A 22,649-nucleotide genomic window follows, 5' to 3' on the forward strand; every position below is an offset into this window, starting at 1 on the left:
GACTAACACGGCTGCTACTCTGAAACCTGTCTTTAAGCAATTTGAATTTCCTTCTGTATGCCACAATTTGACACGTCAATGCTAAGTGATATTTTGTTGAGCCATTGTGAAAATATGCTGTGTTTAATGGTCCCGACAATTTTACATGAAATACTCTAATGTTTGCTCATTGGGCTGGAGATGATAACATCAAGGGACACTGGTAAATATGCCTATAAGGCAAGCCGGAGTGGATGTCTCAGGGCTTTAGCACTGAGCCCTATAAACCTTTTCTGCTCACGTCACTGGTTCACATCTCACCTAATAGGTAGAGAGTAAAGGTTACTATCATCTGATGGCTGCTTGGTATACTATATGAACTGAGTTTGGTGGTCTATTTGTTTCACCGTGGATGTATATCCACATAACAAAACAAAAATCAATCTGCAACTTGTACACTTCTTGGCTGTCTCTGCAGTGAGGCAAAATAACTCACTGGATGTGAAAATAAAACTAGCCTATCACCTGAAAGACAATCTCTTCAGTTTTGACTTCAGGAACATTGAGCACAGCAGGGTGCAGGAAGCTGGCACTGCCCATAGATGGAAAATATCAGTAAATAGTCTGTCAGTCCAGCACCTCTCATGAATCCTAAATTTCTGTGAAAAGTTAAAAAACAGAAGTCGTTCTTCAAGGACTTCTCTACTAAACAGCCACTTAGGTTTATCTGTGCTCTTTTACATAGCAACAAATATATATAGATATTTCTTTTTGTTTCTACACTTACATTTATTACCAGAGCTGACTGAAATTTCATGACTTAGGTATTATATGATCTTTTTCATAAAATGGTTGATGTTCAATGAAAACATCCCCCAAAGAATTTTGATTAGAAATTTCATAGAAAAATTGTTGCAATCTGATGGGTTTTTTCATTAATTTTTTTTTAATTCCCACAAAAATGTGTCACAGGTGTTTCAGCCAGCTCTATTTATGATACCTGAAAGGAAATAGAATAGGATTTAAATACACTGCTGAAGTCCTACAAAAAGAGTGAACACAGATACGTTATTCCAGGGAAATTCTAGGCTGGCTTTGAAGCTGGAGGACTTTGACATTGCAATCAAACATGCAGCTGGCGAAGCCCTCAGACAGCATACTTATTGCTCACACACATCTGACATATTGCATTATGGAGACGTCAGGGGCAAGCCCAGCCAGCTAAGTTGAGATAAAAGTGTTAACCTGCATCCACACTGTGGAAAGATCATGGTTCTATACTGCAGTTAGCTAATGCACATTAGCTAGCTTCAACCTAACCTCAGCCTCTTTTTCTGATCTAGAAAACCCTCTCCCTCTCTTGCATGGATTGTTCTATTTACTGGCAGCCAACTATTGATTCATTCCTCTCTGCTCAAGTTGCAGTAAGTTTGTTAAAAGAAAAGGAGTACTTGTGGCACCTTAGAGACTAACAAATTTATTTGAGCATAAGCTTTCATGAGCTACAGCTCACTTCATCGGATGCAGTGAGCTATAGCTCACGAAAGCTTATGCTCAAATAAATTTGTTAGTCTCTAAGGTGCCATAAGTACTCCTTTTCTTTTTGTGAATACAGATTAACACGGCTGCTACTCTGAAACCTGTCATTATGCAAAAAGAAAAGGAGTACTTGTGGCACCTTAGAGACTAACAAATTTATTAGAGCATAAGCTTATGCTCTAATAAATTTGTTAGTCTCTAAGGTGCCACAAGTACTCCTTTTCTTTTTGAGAATACAGACTAACACGGCTGCTACTCTGAAACCTGTCATTATGCAGGTAAGTTTGTAGTTTGCTATTATTCAGTGCTCCAGTGAGCAATGTGGAGCTTTGCTCATAATTCCCCTCCACACAGACGGACTTCCCTCAATAGTCTGTAACCTTAAAATCTACCTTGTCTAGGGAGTGTTACATTGTTGTATCTCCCCAGGAGCACATCAGAGAACAAGTCCTGACTCAGTCACAATTCCTCTCTTGCTCTGGGAGGCAGAGTAAATTAGTTACTTACAGAATCCTAGGTTTAGAAGGGATGACAAGAGACATCTAGTCTGGCCCCCTGCCAAGATGCAGGATTTCTGTCTAAACCGGGGTGGGCAAACTTTTTGGGCCGAGGGCCACATCTGGGTGGGCAAATTGTATGCAAGGCTGGGCAGGGAGTTGGGGTGCGGGAGGGAGTGCGGAATGTGGGAGGGGCTGCGGTGTGCAGGAACGGGCTCAGGGCAAGGGATTGGGTGCGAGGTACAGGAGTGGACTCAGGGCAGGGATGCAGGAAGGGAGCGGACTGTGGGAGGGAGCTCAGGGCAGGGGGTTGGGGTGCAGGTGTGCGGGGTGTGACAGGGGGCTTAGGGCAGGGAGTTGGGGTGCAGGAGGGGTGCAAGGTGCAGGCAGGGAATTGGGGGGTGGGGTGCAGGAGGTGTTCGGGCTCCGGCCCGGTGCTGCTTACCTAAAGCAGCTCCAGGATGGCAGTGGCACACACTGGGGCCCAGGCAGGCTCCCTGCCTGCCTCCCTGCCCACCTCCCTGCCCTGGCCCCACGCCATGCCGGGAAGTGGCTGGAACCACGTCCCTGCGCGGCCCCTGGGGGAGGGGGCACAGCGCTCTGTGCACTGCCCATGCCACGCCTCTGGGTACCTCCCCTGAAGCTCCCATTGGCTGCAGTTCCCCGTTTCCGGCCAATGGGAGTTGGGGAGGCAGTGCCTGGAGGCAAGGGCAACGCATGAAGCCCTCTGCACCCCTCCACCCCAGGGCCCCAGCGACGTGATGCTGGCCGCTTCTGAGAGTGGTGAGGGGCCTGCGGCACCATGGTGGGGGCGATCCCATGGGCCGGATCCAAAGCCCTGAGGGTCTGGATCCAGCCTGCGGGCCGTAGTTTGCCCACCCCTGCTCTAAACCATCCTGTTCCACTGTTCTACTGCTTTTGGTGGGGCAGCTGCATGACCCGTGTCCAGCTAGGGTACATCTACACTGCAGCTGGGAGGGAGCTCCTCAGCCTGGATAGACAGACACACTAGTGAGGTGCGAGCTTGTATGCTAAAAATAGCAGTGTGGATCTCATGGCTCCAGCGGAGACTCAGGCTAGCCACCTGAAATCAGACTCAAGGGGTAGGGTGGGCTTGAGACCCTGTGCTGCAATGTCCTCATTGCTATTTTTATGTCTCTAGCTCAAACCCTGTGAGCAGGAGTCTGTGTACTTGGGCGGGGAGGCTCTCTCCCAGCTGCCGGGCAGGCAAGTGGAGGTGGGAAGAGCCAAGGGTTCTCCCACTCTCTGATTCCTCTCCACTACCCTGCCTGCCCACGGTACTAGAATAGGGGTATCAGGCAAATAAAACCTGCTTTTCCCACAGTGGCCACGTCATAATCTGAGCAGCACCACAGCGGGATACAAAGGCATGCATGGCTGAGAAAGATTTGTGATAATCTTGCCTGTAGCTACTATTCCAAATCAATGCACATGCCTTAACTGAACATCTGCATGTCACTTCATTTTCGGTGTGCTGCAATGTATTTCTGCAGAGTTATTTGGGAGTTCTGAGTATACAAAAGCAAAATAAAGAGAAGAATTTTGCCTTTTTGCTATTTTTTTCTGTACACTCGTAAAATGTATTGTGATCAGTAATAAATGCCACATTCATATAGAAATCTTTTCACCATGCTATTATTGTGTCTATATAGTGCACACCTTTATGGCATCATTGATTGATATTGGTCTATAGTAGAGAATACTAGGAGGGTTATAATTTTGCAGCTATGAAGTTTATGTGGCAATATAAACATGCAGATATCTATAGCTCATCAATATTTGATAGCATGTAGTGCATTTAGGATTTTCACAAAATGAACTGAATTACTGAAAGCTTTCTAGAAAGATTTTTTTCCAGTGTCCAAGAAATACAAAATTGAATTTAGCTTTTCTGTCCTTTTTTTTTATTGTGTCACAGGGCCAGAAAAATGAATCATTCTATTACAGAAATAACTAGATTGTGTAATGAAGGGAAAGTCTCAAGAGAACTTTCTGATTTAGCAAATGCTTTTGCAGGCAAGTGTAACCCAGAGTGAGTCTCTGTCCCCCTCTATGGTTCTCTAAGTTGTTAGAGGGCCATGCTTTTAGCTTCAGAGTTCTGGGGTACAGCCCCACAAACAATCTAGCCAAGGAATTATTATACAAATATATCAATTTGTAAACTGACGGGATGCTAGTTTGCGAAATCCAGAAGTCCACTTTTCACTTTACCTGCCTTACCCACGCTGAGTTGCACCTTGCCACTGAAGTAGTTATATTGAGGTCAATGCATTGAAGTCACTGAGCCTGCTTGAAGAGAAGGGTACTACTCATCTTGAGTAAAGATGGCAGAATCAGGCACCTGGGACTAGTTTCAAAAGGGGCATAGGTGCCCAAGCCTAACATTTAGACACCCTGGATATTCACAGCATCTAATTCCCCCTTGTGAATCAATCTAGCTCTCAGTTTTTATCTCAAGCAGAACTACCACAAAACTACTGAGAGTGAGGATATCAGAACTGTCTCCAATAGAGTCTTTATGGGGAAAAAAAAAACCCTTGTCTAACCAGCAAAGCTGAGACCTGAGTCAGGAAGTCCTCCTGGTTTCCAGTCCAGTCATGATCACTGATGTTCTGGGTGATGGGACTATGCCTAGAACTTTTTACGGCTAAATTTTCAAACAGATGCTTTTGCTGGGCATGCAAACTATCCATGTGCATACACAAACAGGACATTGCACATATGAATATGGACAGCTGTGCTCACAAGTGAGCAACTGAGTGCACAAGTACTCCCATTGGCAAGCAACAAGTCCAGATATGTCTATGCTATTACTGTTCAGTGTGTGTGCATGTGTACTACACAGTGGCAACTGAAGTGCCTGTGTTTGAATAGTTGGCCCTTTTTATGTCAGTAGAAACAGCTGATAAGAGCAGGACTTCCCTAAAAGTGATGCTAAGTTGAGTTTTTCTGAGTAAAAAAGAGATATCACAGACGATAGAATCATATTGCAAATACATAGCTCTCATTTTAGGGCCAATTCTGGGAGTTGCCAAGAATCTGATGTATATAATGGGAGTTGTGGGTTTCAGCACCACACAGGAGATTTTCAGCACCTTGCAGAAATGGGCCTATCCGGAACCTTCTTACATCCTGGTAGTGGTGGGAGAAATAAGAAGAGTACTGATACTTTATTCCCACTCCCCAGTAACAAGCCAGCACAAAGAAAAAAAAGGCCCAAATACCTATATATCAAGGCAAAATGCTAAACACACAGTTGGGAAGACTTTGTCACTCTCTTAAATTCTAGCCAACTACTCCATTATTCCACCCATTCTTTCCTCACTTGCTCTCCTTTAGTGCTATATTCACCCCAAAATCTTTCCCCTGCCCGGACTCTCTTCCCCTTACACTTTCTTTTATGCTCCACCATTTTTATTGTTCTTATCCTATCACAGAATTGTTATTACTTAATGCAAATTTCCCAAATCATTCTGTGGCATCTACTTTGTTCTGGGATACAGGGTGACAAAGTTCGAAAGACAAAAGTTATTAAAGGGAGTGGAGGAAAAGTGGAGATACATATAGAGTGAGAATGAATACATTGCAGAAAAGTTAAAATTTACTTTGAGTAACATTCTTCAACAATTTACTGTGCATTAAATTTAACATTCTGGTTCATATTTTATCTGGGTTTTATCTGTATATTGGACATTACATATTATATTATTATATATTAGCAGTGACAACTAAATTTTCTTCTCAACAGCACTAGTCAGACTGAAATAATTTCATCTGCATTGGGCCACCTTTAGTTCAAAACTCCCATAGTTATCCCAGTTATTGTAGGTTGCCACTTGTTGACTGGGAAAAGTTTAGCTCTCAAAAGCCACAGTATGTTGTAATTGTTCCCATGTTTTCTTTACTAGTATAGCCTTGATTATATAAGACATGATCTCCAATTAAACATCTCAGTGAAAGAAAGTATGAGTGTTATGTTATAAAATTGTTTTATAGAACAATCTCTTTAGACAATACATAAATCACAGTGAAACATGCTGTGGCAACACCACCATGCAAAAAATAGGGGTTTTTGTTTCAAACTTTTTGTTTGTTTCATAGCTATTTATTTATTTTTAATGAGTTTTACCTAACAACTTTTACCTGGACTTTTAGTGGCTTTGTCCCATTGAATCCAAATTAATTTCTGAATTTACAAAATAAGATACCCAATATGTATTACAGGAAACCTTAATCTATAATGAAACATCAAAAAATATATTGTTTTCTTTTAGCATGTGAGATACCCCCACAGCCTCATAGAACTTTGTTCTTTCACTTCACTTGTTTCTTTGTGTTTAGCATAAAATAAATTTATTTTAAGGCGTTAAGAACTCATTGTACAGGAGGTCGTTTATGAGAACTGCCCCTCCTCCCTTAGAAACTAAAAACAAAAACCATGATCTTTGCTGAAGCTCTTTATACTTTTCATTTCAACACACACAGCTCCATTAACTGATTGTCACAGCAAAAGCCACAACAAACACACACAGCAGCGTGAACTGCACAATTCAACAGACAATGCAGACAAACTTGAGTATAATCCAAGATCTTTCTACCTCTTTTCATAACAGGTTAGTGCTCGCCCTCAGTGTTGGTGTACAGTTTTTATGGCATGGAAAAATAGGGATGTTTCTGCCCTACAAAAATAAATGTGTTGAATGCTTTAGTTTGAACTTGTACAATGTCAAAAAAACCCCAAAGACTGGCACAAATAAAAATAATCCAGTAAGCGAGGATCTCAGTGGAACTCATGGCTGGTGGTGGGAAAATGTGGATAGGAAATACACCAACCTCCATTTTTACCTTGCTGCAACAGCTTTCAAAAATAAATTCTTACTTTTCAGTGAATAAGGAACAGAGCAGAATTGAAGCATGTAGACAGGAATTTTGGCTGCTTGTACTGTGTCACTGAAATGGCATTCAAACAAACCTCTAGTGCATCATAAGCATCAACTGCTCACAAGGCACCTTTGAACCTGAGAAGCGTTATTAGGCTTGAGAGAAGTTGGGGACATTTGTTACAGGTTATTTCCCACCCCCTTCCATGCCCCATTATAAAATTGGCCAGACCCCATCTAGGACAAAATAGCAATAGCAAAAGGAAAGGAATCCAATGTATAAAAAATGCATCAAACATAGTATTTGGGGAGGCCATCTCAATGCCACTATATAAAGCCATGGTGCGACCACACCTTGAACACTGTGTGCAGTTCTGGTCACCCCATCTCAAAAAAAGTTATATTAGAATTGGAAAGATACAGAGAAGGGCAACAAAAATCAGTAGGGAGATGGAACAGCTTCCATATGGGGAGAGATTAAAAAGAGTGGCACTGTTCTACTTAGAAAAGAGATGACTAAGGGGTGTGTGTGTGTGTATAGCAGAGGTCTATAAAATCATGAATGGTGTGGAGAAAGTGAATAGTGAAGTTTTATTTACCCCTTTATATAACACAAGAACCAGGGATCACCCAATGAAATTAACAGGCAGCAGGTTTAAAACAAACGTAAGGAAGTACGTCTTCACACAACGTGAAGTCAACCTGTGGAACTCATTGCCAGGGGCTGTTGTGAAGACCAAAATTATAACTGGGTTCAAAAAAGAATTAGAGGATAGATCCATCATGGCTATTAGCCAAGAAGGTCAAGGACACAACTTATTGCTCCAAGTGTCCCTAAACCTCTGTTTCCCAGAAGCTGGAACTGGACAACAGGGGATGGATCATCTGATAATTGACCTGTTCTGTTCATTCCCCCTGAAGTGTCTGGCACTGGCCACCGTCGGAAGACTGGATGCTGGGCTAGATGGACCCTGTATGTCTGTTCTTATGATGCACTAGGAAAAGTAACAGCATGAAGCAGGTTTCCAGATGTTCCTTTAGTTTAATAAAAAAATGAAGAGTGAATTAACTCCGTTTTCTAGGGTGTATTTCATGTTCCTTAATGCAGATAGTATGGCTCCCACAGGTCCTTTCCTCCATTTATGGCAACAATAACAACCTGGTTTTCTCTGAGGTTAGTCAGTAAAAGGAGGGAGAGCTGGGGGAGAACTGTAATGAAAACCTAGTACAAAACTGCCATTTCTATGTAAAGTTGTAAACTTGCATGAATGCAAAACTTTATCTGCTGTCATACAGAAGGAGTAAAGGTGAGGGACTAGGGTGGTGGTGGGAAGAAGGATGTTTCATCGATTAGGCTTATTAGTTTGTCAAGGTAACAAACTTACCACATTGCGTGTGAATTTCTCAAAAGATGTTCGACGATCCAGTGTGTTTTCCAACTTAAATTAAAAAAAGGGGGAAATAAAAAAAGGAAAAAGAAAAGAAAAGGGGAGAAAAAAGAAGAAGAGCAAGAAACAAATAGAGCAGAAAAGAAGGATGATGAAACAATGGACTGCAAAACAAAGCTCATGTACAAATCAAGAAGCAAAAGTAGGTATGAAGCTGCTAATGAATGCCTGTTATATAACAATGGACGGGCAAAGCAGTTATAATATTTGCTTAAAAAAACATTTATCAGGTGGATCAAACTGGTTTGATTAAAAAGAAAAAATGAAAATAAAAAAAATAATGAAGAGCATTTCTTGTGTCAATGAACTGACATTTGCAAAACTTAAGGACTTCATATACACAGTAGCAGCTCTCTGGAACTTTCAACATTTCTCCATATTGGATGTTCAGAAACTAACATTTGAAAAAAACCATACAGTACTTCCATATAATTTTTAGGTTTTCATTTTATGCACAGTTTAGTATTATCAAGATCATAACTAGCTTACTATTACTTCTACATAGGATAATGGGCGTGATTTTGCAAACAGTGTTCCCAACTGATTGCAATAGGATTTCAGAATTCGTGGTGGTTGCAGAATCAGACCCACTAATAACAAACAACAATTTCATTATAGACTTTTGCATCAGAAAGTGTTTTGGAATTTCTTTGCATTCAACACTTTGACCCCCTATCATGTAAGATGCTTCACACAGTGAGGGCTTGTCTGCGCAGAGCTCATTGCATAATCTGGACCTTAAAAAGCAAGGGTCATGTATCATGGTAAGATTTTTTGTTTGCCTGAGTGTAACATGATCTCACATTCATATCAGATTCCTAACCTGATAAAAACTAGACATCTAATAACAGGGAGAGAAAGCGAAATCCTAGGATACTTTTAAAAAAAATGAAATCAGAAGTTATTCGTACCAGTGAGATCAATTTTAAACAAATTAGTAGGCTTTGTAAATAAAAATAAAGAAAAGGAGAATCATTATATCTGCAAATTTGCAAGACTATACTGCAGGCATTTTATTTTATTTAACGTACTTGTAAACTACTTTTCAGTTTCATAACAGAAAGAGTGCTACAATGTGATATGTAAAAATAAAAATAGGTTTTGCTAATTTAACTTATTAAAACATACACACGTGCAGGATCCATTTGTCAAATTACTGTATGTATGTGACACTCTAAATAAGCCAACCTGGTCACCTACCAGATATCCAGCAGCACTTGCATAGGGGAGGGAAATCCACATATTGTAGCAAACATAACCACCACAGAGCACAGTGGCAACAAAAAGACAAGGTGGACTAATACCTTTTTCTTGGCCTGTAGCAGCTCCTGGTAGGCACTGGATCGTATAAAACGAGGATAGGAATCACTTTTCATCAGTTTGTAAATGTGCTCCTAAAGAGAAAAGACATAAAATTTTAAAAATTGACATGTTGAATTGATGTTCTGAAAACAAGATGCAGTGGACTAAAATAAAAAAAATGGAATATTTAATGCCATTATCGAGAGATACTAGAGATACTAGAGATTATTATTCGTATATTTTTATGGAAGGAGCACTGGCTGTAGTTCTAAAGTTAAGGCTGAATTGACTTTTGTACTTAAAGTAGAATCCACCACTTTGTCATGTGTGAAGAATACAGTGTACCTTCCCCTTAAATTACAGCACTCCTTCTGTATTCAAATGAATTTTCTGAGAATTTACAGGTACATCAGCTAAATAGACTTTTCAAAACTTCCATTATAGATACATTTACTAAAATTTAGTCCATGGGCTACACTTGAAGACATTGTATTTAGGGTTAAATTAGCCATTCTGTTAAACTCCACCCTGTAGAGATACCGTGAGAGGTGCAGAATCAAATGTGTCTTTAAATTTAATCTAATCTGGGACTGCAAACACTATTATGCACTGATTGTAACTGCATCACCTCACTATAGGGCAGCGTTAAAGTTGTTTGGATGCCTTAACTGTCCATTTCCATACCATAACATGTTTGGATTTATTTTAAATTGAACCTTAACTATTTCCTAGATCTGGTTTTCAGATAATTACAATATCCCTGTAATATATTTATCTGAAAATTATTGATATGTACTCAGCCATAAATCCAGTTTAATGTAGTTATCTACATTATAAATGGTAATATTTATACATAGTAGTCTCCTGAGATCCCAGTCAAGATCATGCCCCAGGTACCGTTCAGATGCATGTGAAGTCATGCCCTGAAGAATTTACAAATATCTACAGAACAGAGGCCACTCTAGCTATAGGTAAGCTAGGCAGCTTCCAAGGGCTGCAGATTTCTGGGCAGTCGCCCAGGGTAGTAGATTTGGCCTGGCCGCCCATCTGTTATGACAGAGGGGAGACTGGGCCAAACCTGAGTGGCGCAGGGGACAGCATACTAAAGTGTGCCTAAGGCAACAGATTGTGTTGAGCGGCCTCTGCTACAGAGAGAGAGAGAATGCTCAGAAATCAAATTCAAAGAATGCCCTAAAAGCTGAAGGGCTAAAATGTAAAGTAGTCTAAGTCCATGAGTCTGTATTTGTTTTATACAGCTGGGGTGGGAGGGTTTAAAAAACCAAACATGAATAGAATTATAGATTTGTAAACATTCAATGAAACCAGTTTATAAAATAATTTAAACTCTCTTTTACAGTATAGGGGAAATCCTGGCACAACAACAATGACCTAGTGAATGAACCTGAAAATGAAAACCACTTTATACAGTTTCAGAGTAGCAGCCGTGTTAGTCTGTATTCACAAAAAGAAAAGGAGTACTTGTGGCACCTTAGAGACTAACAAATTTATTTGAACATAAGCTTTCTGTACTCTTCTGGCTCTGTCAATCTGTTTCTTCACTTCAGCAAGTGGGTATTGTAGTTGTAAGAATACATAATAGAGATCTTGTAGGTGTTTGTCTCTGTCTGAGGGGTTGGAGAAAATGTGGTTATATCACAGAGCTTGGCTGTAGACAATGGATCGTGTGGTGTGATCTGGATGAAAGCTAGAGGCATGTAGGTAGGAATAGCGGTCAGTAGGTTTCCGGTATAGGGTGCTGTTTATGTGACCATCGCTTATTAGCACCGTAGTGTCCAGGAAGTGGATCTCTTGTGTGGACTGATCCTGGCTGAGGTTGATGGTGGGATGGAAATTGTTGAAATCATGGTGGAATTCCTCAAGGGCTTCTTTTCCATGGGTCCAGATGATGATGTCAACAATGTAGCGCAAGTAGAGTAGGGGCATCAGGGGACAAGAGCTGAGGAAGCATTGTTCTAAGTGAGCCATAAAAATGTTGGCATACTGTGGAGCCATGTGGGTACCCATCCCAGTGCTGCTGATTTGAAGGTATACATTGTCCCCAAATGTGAAATTGTTATGGGTGAGGACAAAGTCACAAAGTTCAGCCACCAGGTTAGCCGTGACATTATCGGGGATACTGTACCTGACAGCTTTTAATCCATCTTTGTGTGGAATGTTGGTGTAGAGGGCTTCTACATCCATAGTGGCTAGGATGGTGTTTTTAGGAAGATCACCGATGGATTGTAGTTTCCTCAGGAAGTCAGTGGTGTCTCGAAGATAGCTGGGAGTGCTGGTAACGTAGGGCCTGAGGAGGGAGTCTACATAGCCAGACAATCCTGCTGTCAGGATGCCAATGCCTGAGATGATGGGGCGTCCAGGATTTCCAGGTTTATGGATCTTGGGTAGCAGATAGAATACTCCAGGTCAGGGTTCCAGGAGTGTATCTGTGCGGATTTGTTTTTGTGCTTTTTCAGGGAGTTTCTTGAGCAAATGGTGTAGTTTCTTTTGCAAAAAGAGAAGGAGTACCGGTGGCACCTTAGAGACTAACAAATTTATTAGAGCATAAGCTTTCGTGAGCTACAGCTCACTTCATCGGATGCATTTGGTGGAAAAAACAGAGGAGAGATTTATATACACACACACAGAGAACATGAAACAATGGGTTTATCATACACACTGTAGGAGAGTGATCACTTAAGATAAGCCATCACCAGCAGCAGGGGGGGGGAAAGGAGGAAAACCTTTCATGGTGACAAGCAAGGTAGGCTAATTCCAGCAGTTAACAAGAATATCAGAGGAACAGTGGGGGGTGGGGTGGGAGGGAGAAATACCAGGGGGAAATAGTTTTACTTTGTGTAATGACTCATCCATTCCCAGTCTCTATTCAAGCCTAAGTTAATTGTATCCAGTTTGCAAATTAATTCCAATTCAGCAGTCTCTCGTTGGAGTCTGTTTTTGAAGCTTTTTTGTTGAAGTATAGCCACTCTAAGATCTGTGATCGAGTGACCAGAGAGATTGAAGTGTTCTCCAACTGGTTTTTGAATGTTATAATTCTTGACGTCTGATTTATGTCCATTCATTCTTTTACGTAGAGACTGTCCAGTTTGGCCAATGTACATGGCAGAGGGGCATTGCTGGCACATGATGGCATATATCACATTGGTAGATGCGCAGGTGAACGAGCCTCTGATAGTGTGGCTGATGTGATTAGGCCCTATGATGGTATCCCCTGAATAGATATGTGGACAGAGTTGCTGCTACTCTGAAACCTGTGATTATGCAAGGCACTGAATTTAGCCGTATAGAGTGGAAATCTGTCAACTTCATGAAAAAACTCGCACAGATACAGACAGACATCATCTTCCTCTCCAAATGCAAACAGATGGACATCATACCGAAAGGACTGAAGGTAAAAAATCCATTACAATCTACATACCACACAGACTATGCTGACAGCTTGTGCCACACACTCTCAAAGAAACTGCGGAACCACCTGATCAACATCCTCTACAGCAAACAGGGAAAGATTAAGAATGAGCTCTCAAAACTGGATACTCTCATAAAGAACCAACCTTCCACACAAACTTCCTCGTGGCTGGACTTTACAAAAACTAGACAAGCCATGTACAAAACACACTTTGCTTCTCTACAAAAGAAAAAGGACACTAAGCTATCTAAACTACTATATGCCACAAGGGGCCACAACAATGGTTCCCGTAACCCACCCAGCAATATTGTTAATCTATCCAACTATACTCTTAGCCCAGCAGAAGAATCTGTCCTATCTCGGGGCCTCTCCTTTTGCCCCTCCACCCCCACGAACATGATACAGTTCTGTGGTGACCTAGAATCCTATTTTCGACGTCTCAGACTCAAGGAATATTTCCAACACACCTCTGACCAACATATTAACCCACAGAGACCTTCCTGCCAACACTACAAAAAGAAGGATTCTGGGTGGACTCCTCCTGAAGGTCGAAACAGCAGCCTGGATTTCTACATAGACTGCTTCCGCCGACGTGCACGAGCTGAAATTGTGGAAAAGCAGCATCGCTTACCCCATAACCTCAGCCATGCAGAACACAGTGCCATCCACAGCCTCAGAAACAACTCTGACATCATAATCAAAAAGGCTGACAAAGGAGGTGCTGTTGTCATCATGAATAGGTCGGAGTATGAACAAGAGGCTACTAGGCAGCTCTCCAACACCACTTTCTACAAGCCATTACCCTCTGATCCCACTGAGAGTTACCAAAAGAAACTACAGCATTTGCTCAAGAAACTCCCTGAAAAAGCACAAGAACAAATCCGCACAGACACACCCCTGGAGCCCCGACCAGGGGTATTCTATCTGCTACCCAAGATCCATAAACCTGGAAATCCTGGACGCCCCATCATCTCAGGCATTGGCACCCTGAAGCAGGATTGTCTGGCTATGTAGACTCCCTCCTCAGGCCCTTCGTTACCAGCACTCCCAGCTATCTTCGAGACACCACCGATTTCCTGAGGAAACTACAGTCCATTGGTGATCTTCCTAAAAACACCATCCTAGCCACTATGGATGTAGAAGCCCTCTACACCAACATTCCACACAAAGATGGACTACGAGCCGTCAGGAACAGTATCCCCGATACTGTCACGGCTAACCTGGTGGCTGAACTTTGTGACTTTGTCCTGACCCATAACTATTTCACATTTGGTGACAATGTATACCTTCAAATCAGCGGCACTGCGATGGGTACCCGCATGGCCCCACAGTATGCCAACATTTTTATAGCTGACTTAGAACAACGCTTCCTCAGCTCTCGTCCCCTAATGCCCCTACTCTACTTGCGCTACATTGATGACATCTTCATCATCTGGACCCATGGAAAAGAAGCTCTTGAGGAATTCCACCATGATTTCAACAATTTCCATCCCACCATCAACCTCAGCCTGGACCAGTCCACACAAGAGATCCACTTCCTGGACACTACGGTGCTAATAAGCGATGGTCACATAACCACCACCCTATATCGGAAACCTACTGACCGCTATTCCTACCTACATGCCTCTAGCTTTCATCCAGATCATACCACTCGATCCATTGTCTACAGCCAAGCGCTACGATATAACCGCATTTGCTCCAACCCCTCAGACAGAGACAAACACCTACAAGATCTCTATCATGCATTCCTACAACTACAATACCCACCTGCTGAAGTGAAGAAACAGATTGACAGAGCCAGAAGAGTACCCAGAAGTCACCTACTACAGGACAGGCCCAACAAAGAAAACAACAGAACGCCACTAGCCATCACCTTCAGCCCCCAACTAAAACCTCTCCAACGCATCATCAAGGATCTACAACCTATCCTGAAGGACGAGCCATCGCTCTCTCAGATCTTGGGAGACAGACCAGTCCTTGCTTACAGGCAGCCCCCCAATCTGAAGCAAACACTCACCAGCAACCACACAGCACACAACAGAACTACTAACCCAGGAACCTATCCTTGCAACAAAGCCCGTTGCCAACTCTGTCCACATATCTATTCAGGGGATACCATCATAGGGCCTAATCACATCAGCCACACTATCAGAGGCTCGTTCACCTGCGCATCTACCAATGTGATATATGCCATCATGTGCCAGCAATGCCCCTCTGCCATGTACATTGGCCAAACTGGACAGTCTCTATGTAAAAGAATGAATGGGCATAAATCAGACGTCAAGAATTATAACATTCAAAAACCAGTTGGAGAACACTTCAATCTCTCTGGTCACTCGATCACAGACTTAGAGTGGCTATACTTCAACAAAAAAGCTTCAAAAACAGACTCCAACGAGAGACTGCTGATTGGAATTAATTTGCAAACTGGATACAATTAACTTAGGCTTGAATAGAGACTGGGAATGGATGAGTCATTACACAAAGTAAAACTATTTCCCCCTGGTATTTCTCCCTCCCACCACCACCCCCCACTGTTCCTCTGATATTCTTGTTAACTGCTGGAATTAGCCTACCTTGCTTGTCACCATGAAAGGTTTTCCTCCTTTCCCCCCCCTGCTGCTGGTGATAGCTTATCTTAAGTGATCACTCTCCTTACAGTGTGTATGATAAACCCATTGTTTCATGTTCTCTGTGTGTGTGTATATAAATCTCTCCTCTGTTTTTTCCACCAAATGCATCCGATGAAGTGAGCTGTAGCTCACGAAAGCTTATGCTCTAATAAATTTGTTAGTCTCTAAGGTGCCACCGGTACTCCTTTTCTTTTTGCGAATACAGACTAACACGGCTGCTACTCTGAAACCTAGTTTCTTTTGGTAACCCTCAGTGAGATCAGAAGGTAATGGCTTGTAGAAAGTGGTGTTGGAGAGGTGCCTAGTAGCCTCTTGTTCATAATCCAACCTATTCATGATGACGACAGCACCTCCTTTTTCAGCCTTTTTGATTATGATATCAGAGTTGTTTCTGAGGCTGTGGATGGCATTGTGTTCTACACCGCAGAGGTTATGGAGCAAGTGATGCTGCTTTTCCACAATTTCAGCCTGTGCATGTCGGTGGAAGCACTCTATGTAGAAGTCCAGTCTGCTGTTTCGACCTTCAGGAGGAGTCCACCCAGAATCCTTCTTTTTGTAGTGTTGGTAGGAAGGTTTCTGTGGGTTAATGTGTTGGTCAGAGGTGTGTTGGAAATATTCCTTGAGTTGGAGACGTCGAAAATAGGATTCTAGGTCACCACAGAACATGTATCATGTTCGTGGGGGTAGAGGGGCAAAAGGAGAGGCCCCGAGATAGGACAGATTCTTCTACTGGGTTAAGAGTATAGTTGGATAGATTAAAAATATTGCTGGGTGGGTTACGGGAACCACTGTTGTGGCCCCTTGTGGCATGTAGTAGTTTAGTGTCCTTTTTCTTTTGTAGAGAAGCAAAGTGTGTGTTGTAGATAGCTTGTCTAGTTTTTGTAAAGTCCAGCGACGAGGAAGTTTGTGTAGAAGGTTGGTTCTTTATGAGAGTATCCAGTTTTGAGAGCTCATTCTTAATCTTTCCCTGTTTGCTGTAGAGGATGTTGATCAGGTGGTTCCGCAGTTTCTTTGAGAGTGTGTGGCACAAGCTGTCAGCATAGTCTGTGTGGTATGTAGATTGTAATGGATTTTTTACCTTCAGTCCTTTTGGTATGATGTCCATCTGTTTGCATTTGGAGAGGAAGATGATGTCTGTCTGTATCTGTACAAGTTTTTTCATGAAGTTGATAGATTTCCACTCTATACGGCTAAATTCAGTTCCTTGCATAATGACAGGTTTCAGAGTAACAGCCATGTTAGTCTGTATTCGCAAAAAGAAAAGGAGTACTTGTGGCACCTTAGAGACTAACAAATTTATTTGAGCATAAGCTTTCATGAGGTACTGCTCACTTCATTGGATGCATTCGGTGGAAAATACAGTGGGGAGATTTATATACATACACAGAGAACATGAAACAATAGGTTTTATCATACACACTGTAAGGAGAGTGATCACTTAAGATGAGCCATCACCAGCAAGGGGAAGGGGGGAAGGAGGAAAACCTTTCATGGTGACAAGCAAGGTGGGCCATTTCCAGCAGTTAACAAGAATGTCTGAGGAACAGTGGGGGGTGGGGTGGGGGGGAGGGAGAAATAACATGGGGAAATAGTTTTACTTTGTGTAATGACTCATCCTCTCCCAGTCTCTATTGAAGCCTAAGTTAATTGTATCCAGTTTGCAAATTAATTCCAATTCAGCAGTCTCTTGTTGGAGTCTGTTTTTGAAGTTTTTTTGTTGAAGGATAGCCACTCTCAGGTCTGTAATCGAGTGACCGGAGAGATTGAAGTATTCTCCGACTGGTTTTTGAATGTTATAATTCTTGACGTCTGATTTGTGTCCATTTATTCTTTTACATAGAGACTGTCCAGTCTGACCAATGTACATGGCAGAGGGGCATTGCTGGCACATGATGGCATATATCACATTGATAGATGTGCAGGTGAATGAGCCTCTGATAGTGTGGTTGATGTGATTAGGCCCTACGATGGTGTCCCCTGAATAGATATGTGGACACACTTGGCAACGGGTTTTGTTGCAAGGATAGGTTCCTAGGTTAGTGGTTCTGTTGTGTGTTTACTGGTGAGTATTTGCTTCAGGTTGGGGGGCTGTCTGTAAGCAAGGACTGTCCTGTCTCCCAAGATCTGTGAGAGTGGTGGGTCGTCCTTCAGGATAGGTTGTAGATCCTTGATGATGAATTGGAGAGGTTTAACTTGAGGGCTGAAGGTGATGGCTAGTGGCGTTCTGTTATTTTCTTTGTTGGGCCTGTCCTGTATTAGGTGACTTCTGGGTCACCAGTCTCCAGCAAGAGACTGCTGAATTGGAATTAATTTGCAAACTGTATATAATTAACTTAGGCTTGAATAGAGACTGGGAGTGGATGAGTCATTACACAAAGTACAACTATTTTCCCATGTTATTTCTCCCCCCACCCCACTCCCCACTGTTCCTTAGACATTCTTGTTAACTGCTGGAAATGGCCCACACCTTACTTGTCACCATGAAAGGTTTTCTCCTTCCCTCCCCCCCTCCTGCTGGTGATGGCTCATCTTAATTGATCAGGTTTCAGAGTAACAGCCATGTTAGTCTGTATTCGCAAAAAGAAAAGGAGTACTTGTGGCACCTTAGAGACTAACAAATTTATTTGAGCATAAGCTTTCCTGAGCTACAGCATCCGATGAAGTGAGCTGTAGCTCAGGAAAGCTTATGCTCAAATAAATGTATTAGTCTCTAAGGTGCCACAAGTACTCCTTTTCTTTTTGCTTAAGTAATCACTCTCCTTACAGTGTGTATGATAAAACCCTTTGTTTCATGTTCTCTGTGTGTATATATATCTCCCCACTGTATTTTCCACCGAATGCATCCGATGAAGTGAGCTGTAGCTCACGAAAGCTTATGCTCAAATAAATTTGTTAGTCTCTAAGGTGCCACAAGAACTCCTTTATTTTATACAGTGCAAGCTGAGTGAATGGAGAAAGTAAACAAATAGGGGACAAAATGTAGGGTAGAAGTCGATCAAATTTTCAAAGTTCTTTCAGTTTTGATAATCTAATGCATTTATAATCTCTGAAAAGTGATCATGTAAAAAATAGCATCTTCTGACCCAACATGCTACCTTCATGCATTCAGAGTCAGATCTGGCCCCTTCAGTGAGAGTCTTTACACCATTTGATTTTTGTTAGCACAGCTAATGGAGCTAAGAGAGAACAAAGATGATTTTGTTCCTTCATCCACAGTATCAACAGAATTGGTTAACAATATTCAGCCAATTAAATCTGTGCAAACACCATTGCAAAAAGCAGCTGCGCAGAAGTGTCACGGAGAATAACTTAACCTGCAGAACTTATTAGTGGTAGTAATGCACAAGAACTAAAGAACCCAGGTTGCTTCTCAGATTCCAGGTTAAGCTGGCAAAGCTGGAGTTAGAAAAAACATTTTTTTACTTGCAAATTGAACACATTAGATCTGGACTCTACAAGAGACAAATATGGATGATGCCATTTTTATAGTGAGTCACTTACAGAGTATAGCTGTACTTTAAACAAAAATAAAGTTATTTGTTTGATGCCCTAGAGGCTCTTCAACTCAAAACCTGGCAGACCATCACAAGCAGCAAATTGCAAAAGAAGGGGCCCTCTACTGAAAAAGTCTTGCCACTTAAGCATAGTGGGTAAAAATCATAATGTTCAAGGCAGGACAGGTGAGTCCTATCCTGCTTGCTCTGAGTGAGAAGTGTTCACTGCCAGACTTAAATTATGCTGAACTGGATCAAAGGAAGGAGTTCTGATGGGAAAAAGCCCCTTTGCATAGAGACTGCATACTTCAGACCATACAGAAATGGAAAAACTCTAGAAAGAAAATAAAGGAGCTTTCATACCCATTTTCAAAACTAGGATAATGGCAAGGAAGCTTGCTTTTCTTTAGCAATTGCAGTTTAAAGATAGCTTTGCTTCCAGAGCTTCTGTATTTCTGAAGTATTTAACTATGTAATTTATGTCTTTGTTTTCTGTGTACTGTACCATCAAATCTCTAAGGGTTCAGTGGAGGCGGACAACAATTGTGTGTTCAGTTTAATGCAGACTATTACAGAGGAGACATATATTGTGTGCTCTCTCGTGGAAATTTTGCTGTTTTGTGCTGTGCTATTCTCAATCTAAAACAAAGGTCACTGGGATTGGAGTTATCTGTTTGCTATGTGTATGGTACCATATTTCTTTATTAAATCAACCCACAAAATGTAAAATGGAGAAAAAACCTCATACTCAAACTGTCCTTCATTCCTAGAATATCATTCCTTGAAGAACAGTTCCTAGAAGCCTACCATCTGTTCTGTGGATATTACTTTTACAATGAGGTTTATAAGATTCACTTGTACATAGGTCAAGATTCAGAAATAATCTCAGTACAAACCTTTGTATTTATTTCTCCTATGGGATAAACAGTGTTTCCTTGGAATAAACTTTTGTCTCCTATAAACGCTAATGAGAGTTATGAGCATGCATCCATAGGAGAACAGATTCCTCGTTTTGGTTAAGAAAAGTCCTTCAAGAGCAGATCCTGAGAGGCAGAAATTCATTTGATTTTCTGTAGCATTTTTTAATGCAACCGAGCAAAAGGATTAAGAAAACTGGTACCTGAAGAGAATTAGTTTCACTGTACCTATATTGCACTACACCCCCTGCTAGCAGGGCAAATTCACACCTCTGCAGAGGGCCAGCTTGAAGCCTTTGCACCACTACAGTTATCAAAATTGTGGCTCATATGATACTTAAGCAATGCATAGGCCTTAATCAAAGGAATGAGTTTTCCCCATACTGCATTGATACTGTTATTTTTAGAAAAGTGAACATTATATTATATTTACCAAATATATCTGTTTGTAAGAGTGTGCATCCAAATGGCTGGTGCTATACCTCAAAAGTGCCTGGATGAAGATCATATACTGACCTGAGCATCTTCAAACGTGTATCTTCCTGGGTCTTTCACATTCTGTGTGGTTTTGTCATAACTTTTCGAATCAAGATTGATGGCACTGGGAGCTCCTGGAGCAAGAAACTCCTGCCAGATTTCCTGGACTCGAGCAGGTACTTCACGATTAGGTCTCTTCTTCAAATCTTCAACTGCTAACCAGAACCTATGGTAAAATATGGCAACTTGAATTCTAAGGTTAATTTCTTTCCTAGGTTCTGGTTTAATCAACCTCTCATGGCCTCTTCTCATTAGTATAGTTTTTAATGACATAAAAACTGCTTTACAGACATCACAGAAACAATACACAACAATGAGCAAAGTGATAGCCATGAATTTTGTGTTAGGATTATATAGTTTCTGTATAGGAATTGCCATACTTGCTCAGACCAGTGGTCTATCTAGTCCAGTATCCTATATTAAACAGTAGCCAGTGTCAGCTGCTTCATCAGAAGGTGCAAGAAACCCTACAGGGTAATCTGCTCAGAGGGAAATTTCTGCCTAACCACCATCAGACAGAGGTTGCCTTGAAGAATGAAGATTTATAGAATCATAGAAATGTAGGGTTAGAAGAGACCTCAAGACACCTGTGCTGAGGCAGGACCAAATATACCTAGACCATCCTGAGAGGTGTTTGTCCAACCAATAACGGGGATTCCAGAAACTGCCTTGGAAGCCTATTTCAGCGCTTAACTATCTTGATGGTTAGAAAGTTTTTCCGAATATCTAAACTTAATTGTCCTTGCTATAGACTAAGCCTATTACTTGTTGTCCTACCGTCAGTGAACATGGAGAACAATTGATCACCGTCCTTTTTATAGCCATCCTTAACATATTTGAAGACTATTATCAGGTCCCCCCAGTCTTCTTTTCTCAAGACTAATTATGCCCAGTTTTTTAAACCTTTTTTTGATAGGTCGGGTTTTAAATCCTTTATCATGTTTGTTGCTTTCCTCTGGACTCATTCCAATTTTCCCATATGTTTCTTAAAGTGTTGCATCTAGAATTGGACATAGTACTCGAGCTGAGGCTGCTGATTAGAGCCAGATAATTATCTCCTATGTCTTACATACAACACTCCTGTCAATACATCCTAGTATACTAGCCTTTTTCAAGCTACATTAGGTTGTTGGCTCATATTCAATTTGTGATCCACTATAACCCCAAGATCCTTTTCAGCAGTACTACTATCAAGCCAGTTATTCCCCATTTTGTAGTTATGCATTTGAGTTTTCCTTCCTAAGGGTAGTACTTTGCACTTGTCTTAACTGAATTTCATCTTGCGGATTTCAGACCAATTCTCCAATTTGTCAAGGTTCTTTTGAATTCTAACTCTGTCCTCCAAAGTGCTTGCAACCTCTCCCAGCTTGGTGTCATCTGAAAATTTTATAAGCATACACTTCACTCCATTTTTCAAGTCATTAATAAAAATATGGAATCGTACTGGACTCAGGACAGACCATTGTGGGACCTCACTAGATAGCCCTCCCAGTTTGACAGCAAATCTTTGATGACTAGTCTTTGAGTATGGTCTTTCAACCAGTTTTGCATCCACCTTATAGTAATTTCATCTAAACCACATTTCCCTAATTTGCTTGTGAGAGTGTCATGTGGGACTCTGTCAAAAGCCTTACTAAAATCAAGATACATCACATCTACTGCTTCCTCCCTATTCACTAGGCCAGACCTCTTGCTGTCCATATAAAGATCTAATCTTCTTTTGAATCCTGCTGAGCTCTTAGCCTCAGCTGTATTTTGTGGCTGTGAACTGTGCATGCTAATTGCATGTGATCTGAAAATGTATTTCCTTTTATCAGCTTTAAATTTACCCCCTTTCAATTTCATTGCATGTCCCTTGACCTGGTATTTTGAGCAATTGTAAATAGTAGTGCCCAATCTAGCCAATCTTGCTATACAGAGCATACACACTTCAGGATGCCATGTAAGGTTATGTGTGGGACCATGGTATGTTTTT

General features: G+C 41.5%; 1 protein-coding gene across 9 annotated transcripts in view; it reads right to left on the reverse strand.

Annotated features, from left to right (window-relative positions):
• The window catches only part of RGS7 (regulator of G protein signaling 7), a 442,164-nt gene that overhangs the window by 11,412 nt on the left and 408,103 nt on the right, over positions 1 to 22,649 (reverse strand). For 3 of the 9 annotated variants that reach the window (XM_043511440.1, XM_043511437.1, XM_043511441.1), the window contains 3 exons: positions 20,654 to 20,840; positions 9,669 to 9,758; positions 8,302 to 8,355 (listed from right to left, as the gene is read on the reverse strand). In XM_043511440.1, the coding sequence (XP_043367375.1) occupies positions 8,302 to 8,355; positions 9,669 to 9,758; positions 20,654 to 20,840 (331 nt within the window). Of the gene's footprint in view, positions 1 to 6,634; positions 6,716 to 8,301; positions 8,356 to 9,668; positions 9,759 to 20,653; positions 20,841 to 22,649 lie in introns of all 9 variants that reach the window. The other 6 variants (XM_043511438.1, XM_043511439.1, XM_038397458.2 and 3 more) reach the window with 3 other exon arrangements.

Source organism: Dermochelys coriacea, chromosome 3 (genome assembly GCF_009764565.3).
Source record: "Dermochelys coriacea isolate rDerCor1 chromosome 3, rDerCor1.pri.v4, whole genome shotgun sequence".
In the NCBI taxonomy this organism is placed as follows: Eukaryota; Metazoa; Chordata; order Testudines; family Dermochelyidae; genus Dermochelys; species Dermochelys coriacea.